The sequence below is a fragment of the Sceloporus undulatus genome, chromosome 5 (assembly GCF_019175285.1).
Source record: "Sceloporus undulatus isolate JIND9_A2432 ecotype Alabama chromosome 5, SceUnd_v1.1, whole genome shotgun sequence".
NCBI lineage: Eukaryota > Metazoa > Chordata > Lepidosauria > Squamata > Phrynosomatidae > Sceloporus > Sceloporus undulatus.
The window spans coordinates 106,887,112-106,907,482 of NC_056526.1; the positions used below are offsets into that span (position 1 = coordinate 106,887,112).

A 20,371-nucleotide genomic window follows, 5' to 3' on the forward strand; every position below is an offset into this window, starting at 1 on the left:
TTGTTTTTTTCTCTCTTTCCCTTTTCTCAGCTTTCCATGGCACTTCCTTCCCTTTTCATTTTCAGACCCAGCTATGGTACAGTATTACTTCAGTTCCTTCATTTTACTAAACATGGTTAAGAGTGTAGGGATAGTTGGTATCTATATTAAGCAGCATTTATTAGAGCTAGTGCAATATGAGCTTGTGTTAGAAACAGGAGAAATACTCTTGTAAGGGGGAAAAGAAAACATTTAATTTATTGTTTTAGGAAATCCATCATAGGATAGTAAGGGAGATGTTGACTTATACTTGGTTACAAGAGTCCCTAAAACTAGCTCTCATGTGTGGGTATAAGCTGGCATCCACTGTTGGAGTTGGAGCCTCATGGATGCCTTTTTTAGACAAAGAGACTTATCTATTGAGGAAAAGGGAAAGTGTCATCTGCAGGTAAGAAGGAAGCAAAAGACTTGAGTACATAGACCAAAGAAAGAAGTAACAGAGTGAAACAAAAGACCAGGCATTATCTAGACTCCCCGCTGTCACTGATCAGCCTATACATCCGTTGTTGCCTCTTTGCTTCCAGCAAAGAGGAGTGTTTAAATTCACTTCAAATCATGCTTGCAAGATGTTGTTTAGGGCAATTGATGCTGCACTGTGTTTAGCTGCAAAAATGAAAAGGGAGATTTTGCATGTACAAGGAGAAAGAGGAAATCTCCACAGTACTCCTGATTGCTCATCCTGGCTGGCATCCTGTTGGTAACATACACAAGTGAGGGTCCAATGTAGGGTTACATACGTCTTTTTGTTTCTTTGTGGTGGTGGTTGATATTCTCTTCTTCCTTCTGCAATGGCTAACTTTCCCCAGACTTACTCTTCTGCTGCTGCAACCTTGCCCACGCATGGCCATTCAGTGGCTGAGGGAAAGCAAGGAGGATCAAAAAAGCATTTGCTGTGTCCTTATGGCCAGATGCAAAATGATAACATCTTCCAGCAGAGCCCAGTGGATCTCAATGTATGATGTTATCAGTCTGCATCTTGCTATGGGGATATATAGCCAGACGCTCCTCTGTTCCCCCAGCTCTCCAGCAGCCACTGATGGGTCTGGGGGAGCTTCAGCAGCCAAACAGCAAGTCAGGGGGATTGAGAGAAGAGACGCAGCTTATTTCCACCTGCAAAACTTGTACACTGCGCTCTGCCATACAGGATCTTGGCCCATAGTTGTGAAATACCACCACAGCAGAGGCCAATGTAATCGATATTGTTAGGTTGCTGGCCTGTTACAGACTTCCAAAATAAAGCTGCTTTGGGTCTCTTTGGAGGTATGCTATTTAAATTATGCATGGGTCCTAAGAGTCCAGAGGTCATGCCAAAGCCATGCTCCATTCCTAAGCACTGGAGTGCAGCTTTGGTGCAGCTTCCGTTGTTTATTTTATTTTGAATATTTTCAACCTTATTAAGATGTGTCCATTCCTTTCCTATTATTAATTGACTTCAATAATATACTACTAAAATATTTCTTTTTAAAATATGTAATTTTTATTCTTTTGTTGCTGTATTCATTTCATAGCAGTTATGTTCGAAGCATAACTGTATATGAAAATAATCTGCATGAAATGTACTTCATAGCTGGTTCAAAAGTTTTGGTTTGGCTTAGTAACCTGTTTGGAATATAATCCGAATTTTATATAGTTTTGTACATTCCCTGTACAAGGAATTGAGGTGCAAGGAATTCAGATCTGTGGATCCGGGCGACACCTACTGGTTACTGTTCAAAAATGTGAATAAGATCTTTAAAGTATTTGCACAAACGTACTAGTCTAGTTCTAGTGAAACTTTCAGCATTTTCTTCCCCTCAGTCCTCTCCCCAACAGCCCTCCACATCACTATGAAAACAGCATCAGCAGGTTTCCAGTTCATCCAAAACCAATTTGGGGGGCACACAAGGGGTTGCAGTGGAAAGTGAATCTTTTTTCACCCCACCCCTGTTTCCTTGGATTCTGCTGTCCTTAAAACAACACAGAGACATACACACACTCACACAGCAACAATAACATAATTCCATACATCATTTAATGTAACTTATTACAATTTTATTTTATATGAAAAGGTTTTTTAAATTTAATTTTTTTTCAGGTCTAACATCATACTTGGAAAACAATGTACATAGCAAATTCAAATGTACATGAGCAAGCCACAATAAAAAGGGATAAATAATCTTGTCTCATTTATTGGTGTTGCAGTCAAAAGATGATTATGACATTTCTAACCAATATAGCAGACCTGTGGCATTTCATTTGCAAGAGATAATAAATGATAACCAATTAGTAATATAATTGGTCAGTATTTGTCTTCTTCACACTGTTTCATATAATACTTTATATTAATATATTTGGTGCATAAAGGATTCTAGCAACCACAGTAATGTAATTGTATGTGGGCATGGATTATAATTTTGCATAGTTGCCCTTGTGTTAACTAAATGAACAAAAGAAAATAAAAAGTCTGGTTTAATTGCATATCCTAAGATATATTTTTTCCATCCATGTTTTTATCTTCCTCTAGTATTTGTGGCTATGAACGAAACCACTCTTTGTAATAGAAATCTCTTTGCTAGTTCTTAAATTTCCAGTACATTGAGCTGTAAACATTATGTGTTTTATGACTCTTTACGGGAATAGAGCTGTCATCATTTGAAAACTTTTCTTCCAAATGTTCATGTTCAAGGAAAGGTTAAAACTTGTGACCACAAATATTCCCAAGCTGATATTCAGTATTGGCTGTAATGGATTGGATCCAGACTTAGCCATGCTTAAACTAGATCAGGGATGCATTTGCTGCAGACTGCAGGCAGCCCCACAAATCTCTAGCTGCTGCCAACATAACCGCAACAGCAAAACTACTATTGAGGAAAGGCGGAAAGCTGCCAAGATTGCCAGCAGCACAGTCCTATGCTTGTGTGGGGCTCACTTCCACTACAAAGCTCTGTTTCTACTTTACTACTCTGTTGCAAAAATGATATAGTAGAAGACTGTAGGCTGAGTGCTGCATTTGAGAGTGAGAGTGTGTGCTGAATTTAAAAGAGTGATTGTCAAAGTTTGGGTCTCCAAGTGTTGGCTTTCAGTTCCCAGATAGCTTGGCCAACAGTCAGGAATTCTAGGAGCTAAAGTCCAAAACATCTGGAGGGCCAAAATGTGGGAAACACTGATTTAAAAGTAACTAACTAGAGCAGTGGTTCCCAAACTTTTTCCGGCTACTGCCCTCTTAGTCTTGGGCAATGACCCTAGCACACACACCCCAGCCATGCATATTTCTTGATATTAGGTCTACTGTTCTACTACAAATTCAGAACAACCAATCTTGGCCATTGCTCCCTTTGCATCCGGTCACCCTGGGAGTAGCGACTGAGCAAGTTGGATGAACAGCAACTGAGAAAACTCATCCATGCCACTCCTCCAGCAAAAGCCAGTGCAGGCAAGAGGCCTCTCAATTGCTGCTCAGCCAGCTGCTTGGTTGTACAAAGGGAGAAGCTTCTCCCTGGTGAGGAGGGATGCTCAATCCTTCTTCACTGGAGTGTTGCTTGACACAGCCAGTGTGTGTGTGTACGTGGTATACAGAAGCCACATGCCCTGGACTGGAGACTGGCATGGATGAGAAAAGGGAGAGATTTTAACTATAGAAGCTACTCCAACGTGAAGGACTCTTCCAAGAATCAACCCCAGATGTTCCTCTGTCTCCTTTGCCAGAGACGTGTCTTCCCCCAGCTTCAAGTGTTTCACACACACACACAATTACTTCTTCTGTTACCTCTTCACTCAGCCTGCCCTATGAAAGAAAACAGGAGCATCAGAGCAGCTCCAACTGCCAGCCAAGTCCCAGCAAAGCTCACAAAGCTTAAGCAGGGTCCCAAATTTGAAAGTTCCTTTTCGTCACCACTTCTCCCCCACTGCCATGTGCTCCAACTCCTTGCTCTGGTCAGTATGTCCCAAAATTGTGCCACTCTGAGCCATAGAAGTGACACCCTGTGTCCAAGCCTTGCAAGAGTTTCCCAGCTGCCACCTCCACCACCAGTGAAAGATGCAGATAAAGGAGTGAGCTTGGGTGGGCAGGCAAAGAGCAGGAGACACCACCACATGGAATCATTAGTGAGGCTGCCTTGTGGTTTTAAGGGACCCTCAGAAGAAGTTTCATGCAATCTTCATTCCCCCCCCCTCCATGGTCCCAAAGGCTGGTGGTTCTCCTTGTCTTTCTTGTGCATCAATACTTTGACTGAAGGCCCCCTTGCTCCCCTTTTCCCTCACTGCCCCCCTGGATCTTTCCAATGCCCCCTGGAGGGGCATACCACCACCCACTTTAGGAATCATTGCTCTAGAGGGAATTGAGGCAAAAATAAATTAAATTCAGTTAAATTTGCCTAATTGGGAAGAAAACTGTAAAGGATCATTCATTTAAAATGGAGAAGGGAGGAATGGAGAGATGATTCAGAACATAGAAAAGCAGCTGGTCTCAGCTCTTTCAGAGGGGTGAGAGAAATGAGGGTGCACTCTCAGGTGGAGTGCACTCATCTTTGCCTACCCACAGGAGATCAGAAGAACTGGATCTTCATGGACTAAATTGTCTTACCACCACCATTGATTGTCATGAGAAGAAATTCACTAAATTATTTGTTATCAACTGATACTGCTATTGTTGTGGCAGTGAAAAATACAAGAAAATGCTCTCTGGTTGCACCAGGTGGCAAATTCACATATTGTGCCATATAAATTCTGGGGGGAAATGCATAGGACATTACAAAACAATCCTTTCTGGTTGCAGTGTGAGGCCACCACTCATATGATTATTCATCCTGCTTCTTCCATTTCTTACACTTGGGGTGCATATACACTACGGAACTAGTGCAGTCTGATATCACTTTAACTGTCATGGCTCCATCCTACAGAATTCTGGGATTTTTAGTTTTGGCATCAGCACTTGATTCCATAAGATGTAGCTGCAGTACTTAAAGTGGTGTCAAATCACATTATTTCTACAATGCAGATGCTCCCTGAATGAGCATACACAACACACAAACACACACACACACACACGAATAATAGGAAAATAATGTGTTACCTTTCTACTGAAATGTAGTGAATGACAAGACATGGCTGTAACTGGCAAAAAAAAAGTGCTCCATTCCATCTCATTACTTCAAAAGGTAACTAGTTATCAAGATAACTCACTAAAAATGAGGTTTTTTTACCTATGGAACTACTACAGGTAGGAGTACCTTGCGGGCAGATGTGTGCCCGTGGCATTTTCTGTGGGTGTGCCAAGGACTGTGTGGAGAGATACATACCTCCCTCACTGGCAGAGAGGCATCGCCACACATTCCTAATCAACTGGAAGGGAGTTTAGGTTTGTACTCTGAGTACCTTAATCATACTTTCTGTACCATTTGTCATTTCATTAATAGATTGTTAATTAACATTTCTTATTCTGACTGGGATATTTTGAAATAAGAATTCTGTTTGGGCAGTAATATCATTTGAACTGAAATGCAACAAATAAACAATACTGTCATTTTTTCCTCTTTGCTCAAGGTGTTCTGAAAATACTATAAATTATTGGGAACATGTAGTTATCCCTATATAAACCTTAAAACATATGTAAATCTTAGAGACATAATGATGACATAAGATCCTGGATTTCTTATGGGTCGCAGGCATGTTTAGCCAGATTTGTCACCCTTTTGTCTTTTCCCCTCCCACTTTCATAACTTAATTACAAGATTCTGCAGTTGTCTGAACAAGTGATTTCCTACTTTTATTTTCTCAGAGATGGTGAAATGCCTCCCAAATGCCAAACCAGCTCCAAAGGCTCAGTTGGTCTGTAGCAAATCAGGAGGAATTGAGAGCTGCTTCTTATCTTGTCCATCCAACACACTTTTTGTTCCAGGTTGGTACTGTGATTCTTTTTTCTTCTTCAAGTGAGTTAAGTTCTTTTGTAGCTTCATTCATGATTCTTAGTTTTACTCTGGATTATAAGGTACTGTATTCAAGACTATAACTGATATAAATTTGCCAGGGATCTGATTGACTGAGGTCCACCCTACATTCGTATTGCTTTGTGTGTCAAAACAAAACAGAATTTTTCTGGAGGGAATGGCTAATCTTTTTTTGGTATCATATTGCCTGATTGAGTTACATGTCACCAAACTACCTGTATAAATCTGAGACCTCTCTCAACAAATTCCTTGGTACTATAAAAGGAAGAAATTGGTGTAGAAAAGTGCAGATGAATTAAATTATCTCAGTATATTTTTTTGATGTTGTTGTTTTGTTCAGACTCAGAGAATAGTTATTCAGTAAGTTGTGGAGTTCCAGTACAACAGGGCAAGTCACAACAAAAACGCAACAGTACACTTCCTAATTGTGCAGGTAAGTAGTTTTTAAACATTTGATGGTGTACTTTTATTATATCTTGTAGGGTGTATATCTGTGCAGGAAGGATATGCAGCTATTGGTTCTCAGGCTCATTGAAATGCCTGGGATTTTCCATTTGCTCCCTAGCATAATTTGAATCCCAGCCTTCCTCTTCCTTGAGTCCTGAGACAGAGGGAAATGCCCATTGCTAGAGTGAATCCCAGCAAAGACTATTAGGCCTGCTGTTGGTTGACTTTAGCAGGGTATTAGTTAGGGAAGAAGGTTGTACTTTGCAAAAGCCTTCCAGTTCACACTGGAAGAGAGGGATCTGAAAGATCTTCTGCTACGGCTTATGTGGAAATGAGTCACTGAACCAGCATCAGTGGTTCTTCTACATGCTGTCATCTCAGACTTTTGTTCTGTTCCAAATCCTGTGCTGTCTGAAGAATACATACATTTCAGTTGTTCATCTACCCAAGACAGAAACAACAGAGTCCTGTAGGGGAAAAACTAGGTTTATGTGACCCCAAAACTACTTTGATTCTTACAGTTTATTCCGAAATTGTCTGATTCACAAAACCAGAACCAAGTGCAAGCCTTTAACTCCCTCTTTTATTTTCATCATAACTTTTCAGGCTTAAAACCAATGATCCAATTATTAGATGGTTTTTGTTTTGTGTGATGGAGCTTCTTCCTGGTCAGAGAATGCCAGTACAGGCATAGGAAATATTCTAAAACTGTTCAGTTAACTATGTAATTGTCATTGTTGTTTTAATAACACTAAAACATACATTACTGTTTCTGGGTTGCATGTGTAAAATGAGAGATAAACAGAAGGCATGGCTGGAGTTAAAAATATTTTTGTGACACAATGTTATAAGCCAATTGAAATGTGCACAGTTAAGTGTGTAGGAGAGGAGTGTGCATGTTTCTGTTGGAGCCATGAAATCTTTCTAAGTAGATGAAATGTTTGGGGTAATTTGATAAATATTTTCTACAAGGCTATCAGAAGCAACCCAGAAATTCAGTGGACCAAGAAGCCAGTCCACAAACCCAGAAAAAGATTTGTGCCAAGTGGCCTCAACTGGCAGGAAGAGCCTTGGCTGGTACCACAGGCTCCATGATACTGTTGATGCTTCATTTTTGCCATCTGGGGAAGATGTGAAACCTTGCAGTTCAACTGTTAAAATTGATTCTCTTGCTTCTAAACTTTCTACTGTAACAAAGTCAGGAATGTGATACCCATAAAATGTGTTTATTGCTAAGGCACAGAGTGCATGTGTTTGAGATGGAACATCAAATGTGAAGTACAAAAAGTAAAATTAATTTGTGTTTCTTGTTCTCTACATTTTTCTATTGCATTAAGAAAAGGAATATCCAAGAGGAGTACTGTACTTTCATCACCCTCCAAAGGGTTTTCTGAGCTCATTACCTTTAGCTTAGCCTGGAGCATCTCTGTGGCCTAGAGGGTCTTAAATTAGATTTCAATAGTTTCTTTTCAGGTCTTCACATGTTTTAATATGCTCCTTCTGTTTCAGTCACCAGAAACCCAGTCTCACACAGGGGCTTTTCTTAAAACCTGCTTTATTCTTTTATGTTGTTGTATCTTCTGTTGTTCGCCAAAAAAGTATGACATTTTTTTCAGTTATACAAATGTTCCTTCTGTCCCCAGTACATCCTGATATTTTTCACTTCCCATTTCCTCATACTTTATTTAAGAATAATTATTCTTGTAAAAATCATACTGGTACTTATAAATCAACATTTTGAAAACTATGACAGTGGTGGGAAAGAGTACTACAAAGGCATTAAAGTTAACGCCACTCTCCTTTATTCTATTAAAATAGAATAAATAGAATAAAATACATTACCAATTATAATGATCTATTTTCTTTCTCCAGATATACTAGCAGCCCCAATCAAACAGAAGGCTCGTTTTAAAATCAAGGATGCAAAGTGTCACTTGAGACCCCGCAGCAAAGAAAAAATTAAAGATGTTGGAAAGCAGCAGGCTGTTATAGGTATGTGGAAGGGAGGATGTAACAACTGAAAACCACAAGAGGACTAAAAGTTGTTTTTGGATGATTTTTCTCTGCTCAGAAAAAAAAAAGCTAGCTGCCAGATTATTTTGTACAAACAAAACCAGCCAGGACAAAAAAGTCACCAAAATCAATTTACTTTTGGTATTGGGGCACTTTTTCTCCAGCCTATGTAATGTTACTGGGTCAAAAAAAATGCCCTATACAATTTTTTGGCAAACTGTGATGTAGAAAAGCAGAAATTATATACTCTGCTTGTCAATAGGTTTGTCCCATTCAGCGGGTAGTGGGACACTGGAATTCTCATTAGGCTCACAAAATACAAGACATATACATGAAAACTGATCCCTGACTTTAACCCTGACCCTAGCCACAATGCTAGTTCTCAATTTATCAGTATTACGACTGAAATCAAAAAAATGCCCAAGCAACTCACCCTATGCTAGTTTGTAAAAAATAGTACATTAATGTTAAGCTAGAGATCCAGTTTAGAGTAACCCCAATTTTGCATTTTATTAATCTGGTCATTAATTTGGTTTTATAATATCAATTTCCTGACATAATGGGAAGAGTGAGTGGGAACCGCCTGCTTTACTACCACTTTACTAAGTGAATAGCCTTACTGTGTGCAGATCAGCATTTTTTGCAAGCGAAATGTGGTTGTAAGAAGAAAGGTTGTTTTACATTCTGGATTAAGATTAGCTCACACACACACACACACACACACACACCAAAATAGAGTAGCAGGGGTAAATAATGGCAACTTAATGAAAGTGGAGTCAAAATGTTACAAGTAGGCAAGGAAAACACCTGTCATGTCTAATAAGCATTACATTATAGGGATTATCGATCAGAAAAACTAAAAACCTTTTTTTTAAGATGTACTTTGCCAAGCCACTGTTTCCAGTAGCTACTGTGCATCTTGCCTAATGAATATCAAACATATATACACAATGCAACTAGTTAGTACATTGGCAGTATATTGTCCAGTGTTACTGAAGGAATATATAACTACATTATTGTTTTTAAAAAATCAATTGACTAAAATGTTGGATAATTGTAAAGGAGCCCAGGTTATTTATTATCAACTATCTTGTTTATGCTGGTTGTGTTTTCTGAATATTGGGTTCAGTCAGGGCTGGGCATTGAAGAAAGAGGCTGATGACTGGCTATGGCCCTATACAGACAGGCCAAAATAAAAATGATGCAGGTCACTTTGGAGGTATAGTGTTTCAATGATGCATGTATCCTAAGAGTCTGGAAGCTGCACCAAAGCTGCACTCCAGTCCTTAGGACTGGAGCGTGGCTTTGGTGCGGCTTCTGGACTCTTAGGACACATGTATCATTTAGACAGCATACCTCCAAAGTGACTCGAAGCAGCTTTATTTTGGCCTGTCTGTATCAGGCCTATGAAAGCCAGTTGCCAACAGGAGGAGAGCATTGTGTAAAAAGCATACAGGAAAAGAGAGTTCCAGTAGTCAGATACAGGATTGTTTTGTACCTTGGACAGCTCCAAAGTATAGCAGACAACTTGCTCCAATGAACTACAGAACATAACTGAGACACTTACCTAAGAGCTGACTTTACCACTTGTTTCAGAACCTGACTTTCAGTAAAGTGGGTACAGGACTTAAAAGATGTCTTGCTCTGGCTTCAAGTCTTCCTGTTACATAGCTTTTAAAAATAAATTTGAGGGAGTAGTTATACAGGCACCTTGTGCTAAACATTTTATTTATCATTCTGGAAAAAAATATTACATAATCCATTTTTCCATGTTCAGTTTTTCCTATATTTCAGAGGGGAAAGCTTTGGGAGTGAGTGGGGAGAGAAAGAACCTTGTTTTTTATGACTTTTTTCATTTTATTTCTGGACCTTCATCTCTATTTTTGGAGAGTTCTTTGGCACCTCTGCCATGGAATTATTAGGAATCTAATCTGGGCAGCTGCCCTGTGGACTCCTCTGAGAACTCAATTTACTCGCTAAGTTTTTCTGCATACGTGAGTTCACAATCTAGACCCAAAAGCAGGCTTTATTCCACCCAGGGGTTTGTGTTTTGTTTCTGCTCAGAGTTATTTTGTCTCTTGAAATATATGCTGTCTACTCCGGATAAATATCTAAGATGAAAATCAGTGCCAGGGACATGAGATAATCAGGAGCTAAAATGAAATAAGCTGAAGTGCTTAGTGACAGTTGAGCAGCACCCGCTACAGCCAGACACCCTCTAAGACTAGACAATCTTGTCAAAAGGGAAATCTTTTCCTTTACCTTTATTGTAATAGGAAGGCATTGGTATAAAGCTTTCTTATGAGCTTACCTTGCCTGTAGATAAGCAGACAGTTCTGATAACCACTAAAGATCCTGTTCTGCTATATTGGCTTCTTCTTACCCTCTTTCATAAATGCAAATATTACATGTACATCTCTTTAATAAATCACTTGTCCCATTAGTAATAATGCAACTAGCACAAATGTAACAATGCTATCTTGGACCTTGATGTCTTTTCCATGTTGCTGCTGTTATGCAAAGGAGGTCAATTCCCTTGTACAGACAACTGCCAGGTAGCCTTTGTGAACTTGAAATGTGACTCCTCTAAGAAGAAACGTCGTGGACGAAAATCACCCTCAAAGGAGGTATCCCACATCACTGCTGAGTTTGAAATGGAGATGAAGTCTGAGGAGGTCTCAGGTTGGTGAAAGATACCTTCTGTTACTTTTTGAAAGTGTTGCTTATAAAAGTGGTTGCTTGATCCATCTACACTCGTCCCTCTATATTTGCAGCTTTGATTTTTGCAGATTTGGTTATTCATGGGTTTTATTAATATGTTCTCTCTAGGAATCTCTAGGTCCTCCAGTGCAACTCTATGTTCAACTTTAACCCAAAGTCACACTAAAGGAACTAGAGATTCCTAGACAGAACATTCCACTAGGCATTTGTAGCTCCTTCAGTGCAATTCTGTGGTCAATGTCTGGCAGATATTGACCACAGAGTTGCACTGGATGGCCTAGAGATTCCTAGAGAGGTGTACTCTCAGGTAAAAACATAGTGTTTTTTGTTATTTGTGATTTTTCCACATTCACAGGGATCTTGTGTCCCTAGTGTATTAGTGAAATGAAATACACCTGGAGCAAGCCTCACACCCAAGAATGTCTCAGTCACCACATTGTTCATTTATTTATTAGCAAAATATATCCATCATAGCAAAGAATAAATATGTATTTCAGTGGGCCTGTATTGTTCACAAACATCTTGCCCTCTTCCATGAGCACTGTTAATAAAATGAATTATCCTGTACCAAGAATGGGAAAAAAAGTTTTGTCCCTCTTGCAACATTATCCTTCATGTAGTTGTTGTTGTTGTTGTTGTTGTTGTTGTTGTTGTTGTTGTGTACCTTCAAGTAATTTCTCATTTATGGCAAACCTAAGGCAAACCTATCATGGGGTTTTCTTGGCAAAATTTGTTTCCTCCATCAGCAGACTTGGGAGTTTATCTTGTGGCTTAATACCTGTATCCGGCTTAAGTTTTAATTCAAGCTGCATCCTGAAGGTTTTTGCTGCCAAATCTGCCACCCAAATACATCCTGGGTACATCCTCGCTTCCAGAAGCATTTTGGCAGCCATTTTTCTTAAGCCGAAAAACTCAGAGATCCGAAAAAAGCCACAAGGAGCACTCCGGGAAGCAGGAATGTTCCCCAGGATGTATTGAGGCGGCAGATTCAGCAGCAAAAACCTCCTAATAAGATCAGAATGCATCTTGAATTAAGACTTAAACTAGATATAGGTAAAACAGATTATTCAGCCACGCAATAAGCTCCTTGGTGTTTATTTGACTGGCTAACTGTGCAGCTGTGAGTGGTGCTTAATGTGTCGTGCTCAGTAACATCACCAGGCCTGCATCCTGTGTCTCAGAAGGGGGACATCCCTAGGTGTAAGATTTTGGCAAAACTAACCAGATTCTGAACCCTGTCTTGAATCTGAATCATAATTGTTTCTGATTGGTTCTCCAATTAGACATCTGTAACCTTGAGTGTTTGCGAAAAAGGATGGAGCAGAAGCTACAGACTGCAATCAAGACATTGAGGAAATCTATTAACAAACAGCAATTTTACATTCAGTTTTCTGGGACAGAGTATGAAGTGGCTCAGAAGGCAGCTAAAGTGGTCACTGAAGGACATGACCCCTGCAATACAGGGCAAGTGCAGCAGGATGGAAAGTGTGGTAAGATCCAAATAAACTCTTCACAAAACAAGTTCACAGAATCTGTTCTCTTTTATAATCACTAAATATATGTCCAAACCACTGTGTTGGAGTTCACATCAAAATTGCATTCTACTCACCCATTGTAATATTTCAAATCTTGGTGCCAGTATTCAGGGCTGTGTGCATGACCAGGTTTTTTGGCAGCACAGAATGAGAGAACAGAAACAGAAACCAGCTTTCTATAAATTTCAGCTTTCATTTCTAAAAATCAAATGTGTAGCCTTTATGAAGTTGTGCTTGAGAAGTACATAAGCAATGCCTGATGAAAGTTCGAACACCAAATATTCTTTAGTTGGGAATAGTGCTTTGGGATTCTTCATATTCTTCTTACTTTGTTGCCTTCATTAGCAAAAGCAGAATAAATTATGCCAAAAAATGCAAAATAAGTTAAAAGATGCCAGTTTTGCTCACATTCAATGATCATATGATTCAGCATCTCTTGATGCAGAATTTGAATTACCTGAATAAGAATATCAGAATGGATGTAGATTTTTATTTTATTTTTTTAACCTAGGATGTACAGAGACTTCTCACTACAATATGTATGTAAAGTGCCTTCAAAAGACACACTAGATGGAGAAGCGGTCCACACTGTATCGTCTTAAGGAGCAAATATTTGTATTTTCTTCCCCTTCCCCCATCCATTTTGGTATTCTTATCAATAGGTGTTGTGTGTCAACCTGATTTTACTTCTGAAGAAGCAAGTATTGAGGCTTGAACTTGAGAGATAGAAAACCTGCTCCCATAACAGTAGAAGACACCGAAGAGACTTTGTATTTGCACATGCAGGAACATACTGAAAACAGAATATTTCAGTGCACCATCTACCATATTGTGATTTAAATATGGGGGTTCAGTGCTCACTTGTATTGTCAGCAGCAATACTAACAACAACTTTACCGCATCTAAAAGCTTGCCCCAAAGATTCGATAAGGAGAAATTAATGGAAAATTGGAGAAAACTCTGTGTATGTTTGAACAGACATTATAATACTAGGTGAAAGTTCTTAACAAATTCCATTTTTATTTTCCCAGTTACCTGCAGCACTGGTACCTATTACAGTGGCGAACATAATCAGTGCATCCCTTGCTCTCCAGGAACGTACCAAGACACAGAAGGTCAACTGTCATGCGAACCTTGCCCAAGCAATGATGGACAGGGAGTAGCTGGTGCACGGAATGTCTCAGAATGCGGAGGCAAGTGTAACTTGAATCTAAAAGTTGCATAGAGAAGTCAGTCATGAAGGACGAAGGAAGAGATTGTGGGTATCCTTATGTACAGTATCGTATCATAGTGTTTCATATCCACTAAACTGCTTCAGAAAGCAGACATCTACTGCAGATTAGGGAATCCTTGGATATGTTCCAGGGTGCTGCATAGTCAGTTTGCATAGATCATAGGCCACGTCTGTGAGCCTCATAGTTACACTGTCTGATCTGAATGCACCTAAGAGCCTTGTGTTAGCACAGGAAGACTGAATCTGTGGGCAAGCTTGGCTCTTATTCCTATTCTTCTCTTCAAGAAGCCCTTGATAAATTTCAAAGGAAGCCCAAGGACCTAAAGAACATAGTATGAAAAATATCACTCTAGCCTAGAATGACCGGGTGCATTGCATTTTGCAGCTGTGCCCTCTATAATATTTCTAAATTAAACCCACTGCATTTTAGTCCAGGAAACTCTTTCTTGGAAGGTGTCACTATCTGTAAAATGCTTATGAAAACACTTTTTTAAAAAGGAGAACAAAGGGTGGATTATGGTTGGCTAGTTTGGAGATGAGAACTCTCCCAATGAACTCCAGGGCTGAAATCTGGATAAACAGGAATTTTAAGTTAGAATCATTCTCTTAAAATCACAGAAAAAAGAAAGTGAACTGAAAAGTGTTCAACCCATAATTCCTTATTTGTAGGGACCCTTTTGGCTGTTATTACTCAGAGTTATACCGCACCTGTTGCCCCTGCTACTTCAGAAGAGTTCCCAACCCTGGATTTTTTTTTCCATCTTGATATACTGAATCTAAACAATAAAATTTACCCTAAGAAACTGGGAAGCTTTGGGGTCTTTTATCCCAGATTTCTGTTTATGAAACCCATTCACAACAGATCCTTTGCAGTCTTATTAACGTTAGCAAAAGAGGGTTAATAGTTTGTCACTGTTTCTTGTGTTTGAACTGTGAGGTATCCAGTGAATATGTCTATCCTTTTTTGTTATTGTGTGCCTTAAAGTTTGTTTTGACTAACTGTAACCCCAAGGCAAACCTACCATTTCCTGATTTATCACTCTTGAGAGCCACAGAGCACTTCAGTGCATGTATCTGGCTATTAATTCTAAAATTCCATTTTATGATAATGAAATATCTGGCGGTCTTTACATTCATCAGTATTAATGGTATCTATATTTTTTGAATTTCCACAAAGAATTCAGCTTAATAACAAGATGGAACCTTTCCATTTTTAGGTCAGTGTTCCCCTGGACATTTTTCTTCTGATGGCTTTAAACCTTGTAGATTATGTCCACTTGGCACCTATCAATCTGAGCCAGGAAGGACCCTCTGTTTTCCATGTGGCGGTGGGCTGGTGACCAAATATGAAGGTGCCGTGTCATTTCAGGACTGTGAAACAAAGGGTAAGTTGTAAAGGAAGAAAAAATAGCTGGCACCCTTGTACGGGAGTACATTGTTAATAAATATTTATAATACATTAATTTATCACCATAAAGCTGTCATTTTGAGAAGTTAACAAATTTACTGTTGTGTAAAAGTCTTTGTTGCCTTTCTTGCAGCAGCTTAATAAAATTTATTGAAAATATATATGTAAAATATATAAAGAATATAAAAACAGCTAATCTATAGAAGCAGCATCCAAACCAAAAATGACAGCCAGGAAAGTTTAAAAGCTACAGCTTTGATGCATATGACTTTTTAAGAAATGCAGGGCTTCTACTGAATAAAACACCTCGATGTCAACTTCTCTACAGCTATGGGTAGAACAGTTTTCCCCCATGTCATTCTGCTATACTTAGTTGTTTTGAGTGTTTCTCTGCCCAAACCCATAGCAGCCCAGAAATGCCTTCTCCAGTGGCATTGAAATACAGTCAGTCAGTCATAGATCCAAAATTTAAGTATTCAATCAATATATATATATATATATGTCATCAAATTCCCCAATATAAAATTCCCCACGCTACTACAAGAGTCATGGAAGTTACTCAACTCTAACTGTTGTATAACTTATCTTGAAATTGAAATATAACATAAATTGTACCACACGCTGAATGAGGGGCCTTATAGTGTGTCTGCTATGGCCCAGTGTTGCTTCTGATGCATGCTTGTGTTCTTCCAGCTTTACATGTCTTGTTTTCCTACCATTTATTGTTTGTTTATTTATTTTCTGTAATATACTGAACATACTCATGCCTTTCTATTATACAGTTCATTGTTCTCCTGGCCATTACTACAACTCTACAACCCACAGATGTATCAGATGTCCTGTTGGAACCTACCAGCCTGAATTTGGTCAGAATTACTGCATTACTTGCCCTGGGAATACCAGTACAGATTTTGATGGCTCTACTAATGTTACACACTGTAAAAGTAAGTCATACAGTATCTATATTTTCTTGTGGCCAGTAGAGGTGGGTTTGTACTTAAACCTAGTCACATAGTTACAACCCATCTGGAAATACCTTTGAATTATATATCAAAACTTGTGCTGGCCAAATGGCTGTAATAAAGTTACTATATCAAAACTGCCCCACATCATAGGTCATATAGAAAGGTTCAGAAGCCACTTTCTTGGAACAGCCCCTCTGTAAACAATTAAAAGGTACAGAATTTAATCATTCCCTCTAGATTCAACCAGCCTAAATCACTAGTGAGCACTTACTGGAAGGCTTATATGGAAGGGAGGATTGTGGAACACCTTGTTGATTTCAGTGCAGCTCATGTTCAGACTCATAGACCACTGACAGTTTTTGCAGGACCTTCTATCCAAAAATCTCTTCTGTTGCTGTTAGGCAACTTAGGATCTTAATGATAGCCTCTAGGAATCAAATTTAACTTGAGAGACATCAATTTTCTGACCAATTTTCTAACCTCCTTAAAATCTCGAAATGTACTTAAGAATGTTTATAAATATATAGTATGTGTGTTGCATTGAAATGAACAAGGAGTCCTATGTGTGGTTAAGCACTTGGATATCCTCAGTGACCAGATGTCCTTAGACTGAGTGAGGTGGGCGTCCCAAGCAGTAGATGCTGGGATTCAACAGCAAAACATTGCAGGAGACCTTTGTGTGCCAACCCGCAGCCCCCCAAGTTAGGTTTCTAACTTCAGGTTCCATGAATAACCCAGTTCCATTACCCATGTTAAACAAAATTCTGTGGCTAGTCTGGTCACCTCTCTTTACACAGAAATAGTTGAAGGAGACATTTTCTTTGTCTGAAACACTAAAGCATATTGGGCCAGCCCAAGATGCTGTGATCCCAAACACATGATAATGTAATGTAATTCCTTTGACATATTTAATCTGCCTGTGGTGCATTCACGCTGCAGAAATAAAGCAGTCTTTTAATTGCCATGGCTGTATCCTATAGAATCCTGGGCTTTGTAGTCTGGTGGGATACCAGAGCTCTCTGATTGAATACCTCACCAAACTACAAATCCCAGGATTCTGTTGGATAGACCCGTGGCAAAGTGATGTCAAACTGCTTTATTTCTGCAGTGTTATACACCATAAAGTCAGCTTTCGCATTGCAGAAAGGAGACTGATTAATTTCCAGAGGACCTGAAGCACTGTTTGGAAACCAATAGTGTGCACTATCAGTATCATCTGACATTAGAACCTTGTACATACCCTTTTTTAAAAAAGAAAATGATTTGTTCTAGTCTGTGCAAATAGGGCTGTCATTTGACGACAGTGGATTGCCTCACTCATTTTAACAGTTCTTGATTTGTAAAATGGGAATAATCATGCTCTATGTTACTGAGCTGGTTTGAGTATGAAAAAAATAAAGATAGTAAATCACTTTATGTGATTATGTGTTAAGCTTATTTTCTTGTCACTTGTTTTTCATAGATCAACAGTGTGGTGGAGAACTTGGAGACTATACAGGCTACATTGAGTCTCCCAACTATCCTGGAGATTACCCAGCCAATGTTGAATGTATTTGGAATATAAGCCCACCCCCAAAGAGGCGGATTCTTATAGTGGTCCCTGAGATATTTCTTCCAATAGAAGATGAGTGTGGGGATGTTTTAGTAATGAGAAAGAGTGGTAAGCTGAATTGTACAGTCAGTTACTCTTAACACTGCTCATCTTTGGCCTCCAGCTGTGTATCAAGCATGCCACCGTTCCTACCCCTACACCATCTCAAATGGAACCCAAGCAGGTATTGCTGTTGGTTTCTCAGTAGACATACTGGTATAGACAGTGATCCAAAACACACATGTGTCTGATGCCTGAACATCTGCTGCTATTGCAACCTGATTTCTGTGTGTAGTTGAGGATCCTCTGTGACCAATTATACTGATCTTAAGTAGCCATGGGAATTCAGCCTTCCCATCTATTCCTCATCCATTATCAGATGTAGGATGATAGGCTAGAGATTAGGAAAGGCCTGTGGCTCATTGAAGAATACCTTTAGAACAAGTTTGCACAATCTTTGGCTGGGGGGTCAGGGCTATGTGATTCCCTGCCCCACTGATATTGTACCAGTCTTCAGTGAGTGGACTGTCTGAGCCTCCCCAGGGGAGAGAAAGTAGAGTCTTTCCTTCCCTCCCCAAGAGACTGTCCAACAGATTGCTCTTTCTATACTAGACACGATGTAGGGAATAGAAAGAAGGATTTCGACTCCCAGCAAGAAAAAAAAACTGTGGTGTTGACAGGATCCAGGATTCTGTACACAATCCATGAGGGTATCCATGATACATGCATGCATGCATGCAGTCCCAGAGCTAGTTTCACTTATATGGGGGCAAAAGGTTATATCTGAAGGACAAGATCCCAGTATCAATCTTTTACTGTGTTCAGGAAAAAAAAAAACATCTCAGGAGTGAGGTGTGGGGAGGAATCTCTGCTTAGAGGGCTGCTGTCAGTGAGAATAGGCAGTCCAGCTCTAGAAAAGACAAAAAGATTTTTTAAAACAAAAATCTTTTTATGTTTATGCTTTAATATTGCAGCTTCACCCACATCAATTACTACCTATGAAACTTGCCAGACATATGAGAGACCTATAGCATTCACTTCCAGATCACGAAAGTTGTGGATACAGTTCAAATCAAATGAAGGCAACAGTGGCAAAGGATTCCAAGTACCATACGTAACTTATGACGGTAAGGTTTCTGCCATTTTACATCACTCTAACATATCCAAAGATCACTGAAAGAAAGTAGTTTAAAGAATAAAAATTAATATAATTTTTGAGGGAGGGGCTTTCCTATTGTTTTATTGCATTGATCGACAAACAACCAAACTCTTATATATGTGGCACTTTTCTGCGGCTCCCCTCTCACCAGTTCCAGGTGTCACTGCAAGAGCAACTTCCAACAGAGATTCTGTAAAGATAACCATTATTAGTGTTTATTATTTATTAATGAATATTTATCAGCTGTTTAGATCTGAAGCTATCAAAGCTACATAAAGGTTAATTGCGAAAAGAGAAAACAGGAGATTTGTACAGAACAGATTTTGGTTTAGAACTTGACTTTATAGATAGCCCCCTAACCTTTTTGTGTAAGTCTTCTCTTCTGCCTGTCTTCCTTACATTCTCACAGAACCACTGTTCTATAAAAATGTAAGAAGATGGCCTTTCTGTTACTAATATACTTTGTCTTCAATGTCTCTGATTTGGTTTGTTTGGTGCACGAGGAAAGAATTATCGAGCCTTGGTTAGAAGACAAAATCTAGTTCACAATATGAAAATATTCCAAGTTATAATAATTATTTGTGATCCTGAACTGAAAGAAATGTAGTCATTTGTTTTCTGGACACCAGAGGCTTTCTGTGATGTGAATGATAATGAAAAGTTACTTATTGGTCTTCTTGCTTTTGCACTTTTCAGAGGATTATCAACAGTTGATAGAAGACATTGTTCGAGATGGACGTTTATATGCATCAGAAAATCATCAAGAAATTTTAAAAGTTAGTAAACTTCTGTTTAGCTCAGCAGTGTTCAAGCTTAGATAGAGGCGACTGCAAGGGGGTAACTTTTGTTTTCACACTGGGGAATCAGAGTTGATTTCTTTCATTGCTTTTTTTGTTCCCATTCAGGGGAAACCTAATTCTGGAATAGCCCTTATTTGTAAGTGTGTCACAAGTGAAAATGCTGCTATAACATCTCAGAACAACATGCAGTCTATAAGATCGAGTCAGTTCCCGCTCTGCCTTTTATTTTTAATAGCTTTTGCCTGAAGTGATTGACTTGCTTGGCACCAGGTTTTGTGCCTTTTAGTTGACCTACCAGTAGGTCCAAAACACACTGGAGAAATAATCCCATTTGATACTGCTTTAACTGTCCTGGCTCAGTGCTTGGGAATCCTGGGAACTGTAGTTTATTGTGGCACCAGAGCTCTCTAACAGAGAAGGTTAAATGTCTCACGAAACTATAGTTCCCCAAATCCCCTAGCACTGAATCAGGGCAGTTAAAGCGGTCTCAAACTGGATTATTTCTGCAGTGTGTTTTGAACTTTAGTAAAGGTAT

At 39.2% G+C, this 20,371-nt stretch overlaps 2 protein-coding genes across 2 annotated transcripts in view; both read left to right on the top strand.

Annotated features, from left to right (window-relative positions):
• LOC121931679 (signal peptide, CUB and EGF-like domain-containing protein 1) overlaps window positions 1-20,371 on the top strand; it is a 299,857-nt gene that overhangs the window by 216,743 nt on the left and 62,743 nt on the right.
• The window catches only part of LOC121930578 (signal peptide, CUB and EGF-like domain-containing protein 1), a 29,465-nt gene that overhangs the window by 5,096 nt on the left and 3,998 nt on the right, over window positions 1-20,371 (top strand). Inside the window, exons 3-13 of the mRNA XM_042467099.1 lie at window positions 5,795-5,914; window positions 6,304-6,396; window positions 8,283-8,402; window positions 10,968-11,105; window positions 12,428-12,634; window positions 13,711-13,872; window positions 15,131-15,298; window positions 16,104-16,265; window positions 17,749-17,946; window positions 18,852-19,004; window positions 19,733-19,812. Of these exons, the coding sequence (XP_042323033.1) occupies window positions 5,795-5,914; window positions 6,304-6,396; window positions 8,283-8,402; window positions 10,968-11,105; window positions 12,428-12,634; window positions 13,711-13,872; window positions 15,131-15,298; window positions 16,104-16,265; window positions 17,749-17,946; window positions 18,852-19,004; window positions 19,733-19,812 (1,601 nt within the window). The remainder of the gene's footprint in view (window positions 1-5,794; window positions 5,915-6,303; window positions 6,397-8,282; window positions 8,403-10,967; window positions 11,106-12,427; window positions 12,635-13,710; window positions 13,873-15,130; window positions 15,299-16,103; window positions 16,266-17,748; window positions 17,947-18,851; window positions 19,005-19,732; window positions 19,813-20,371) is intronic.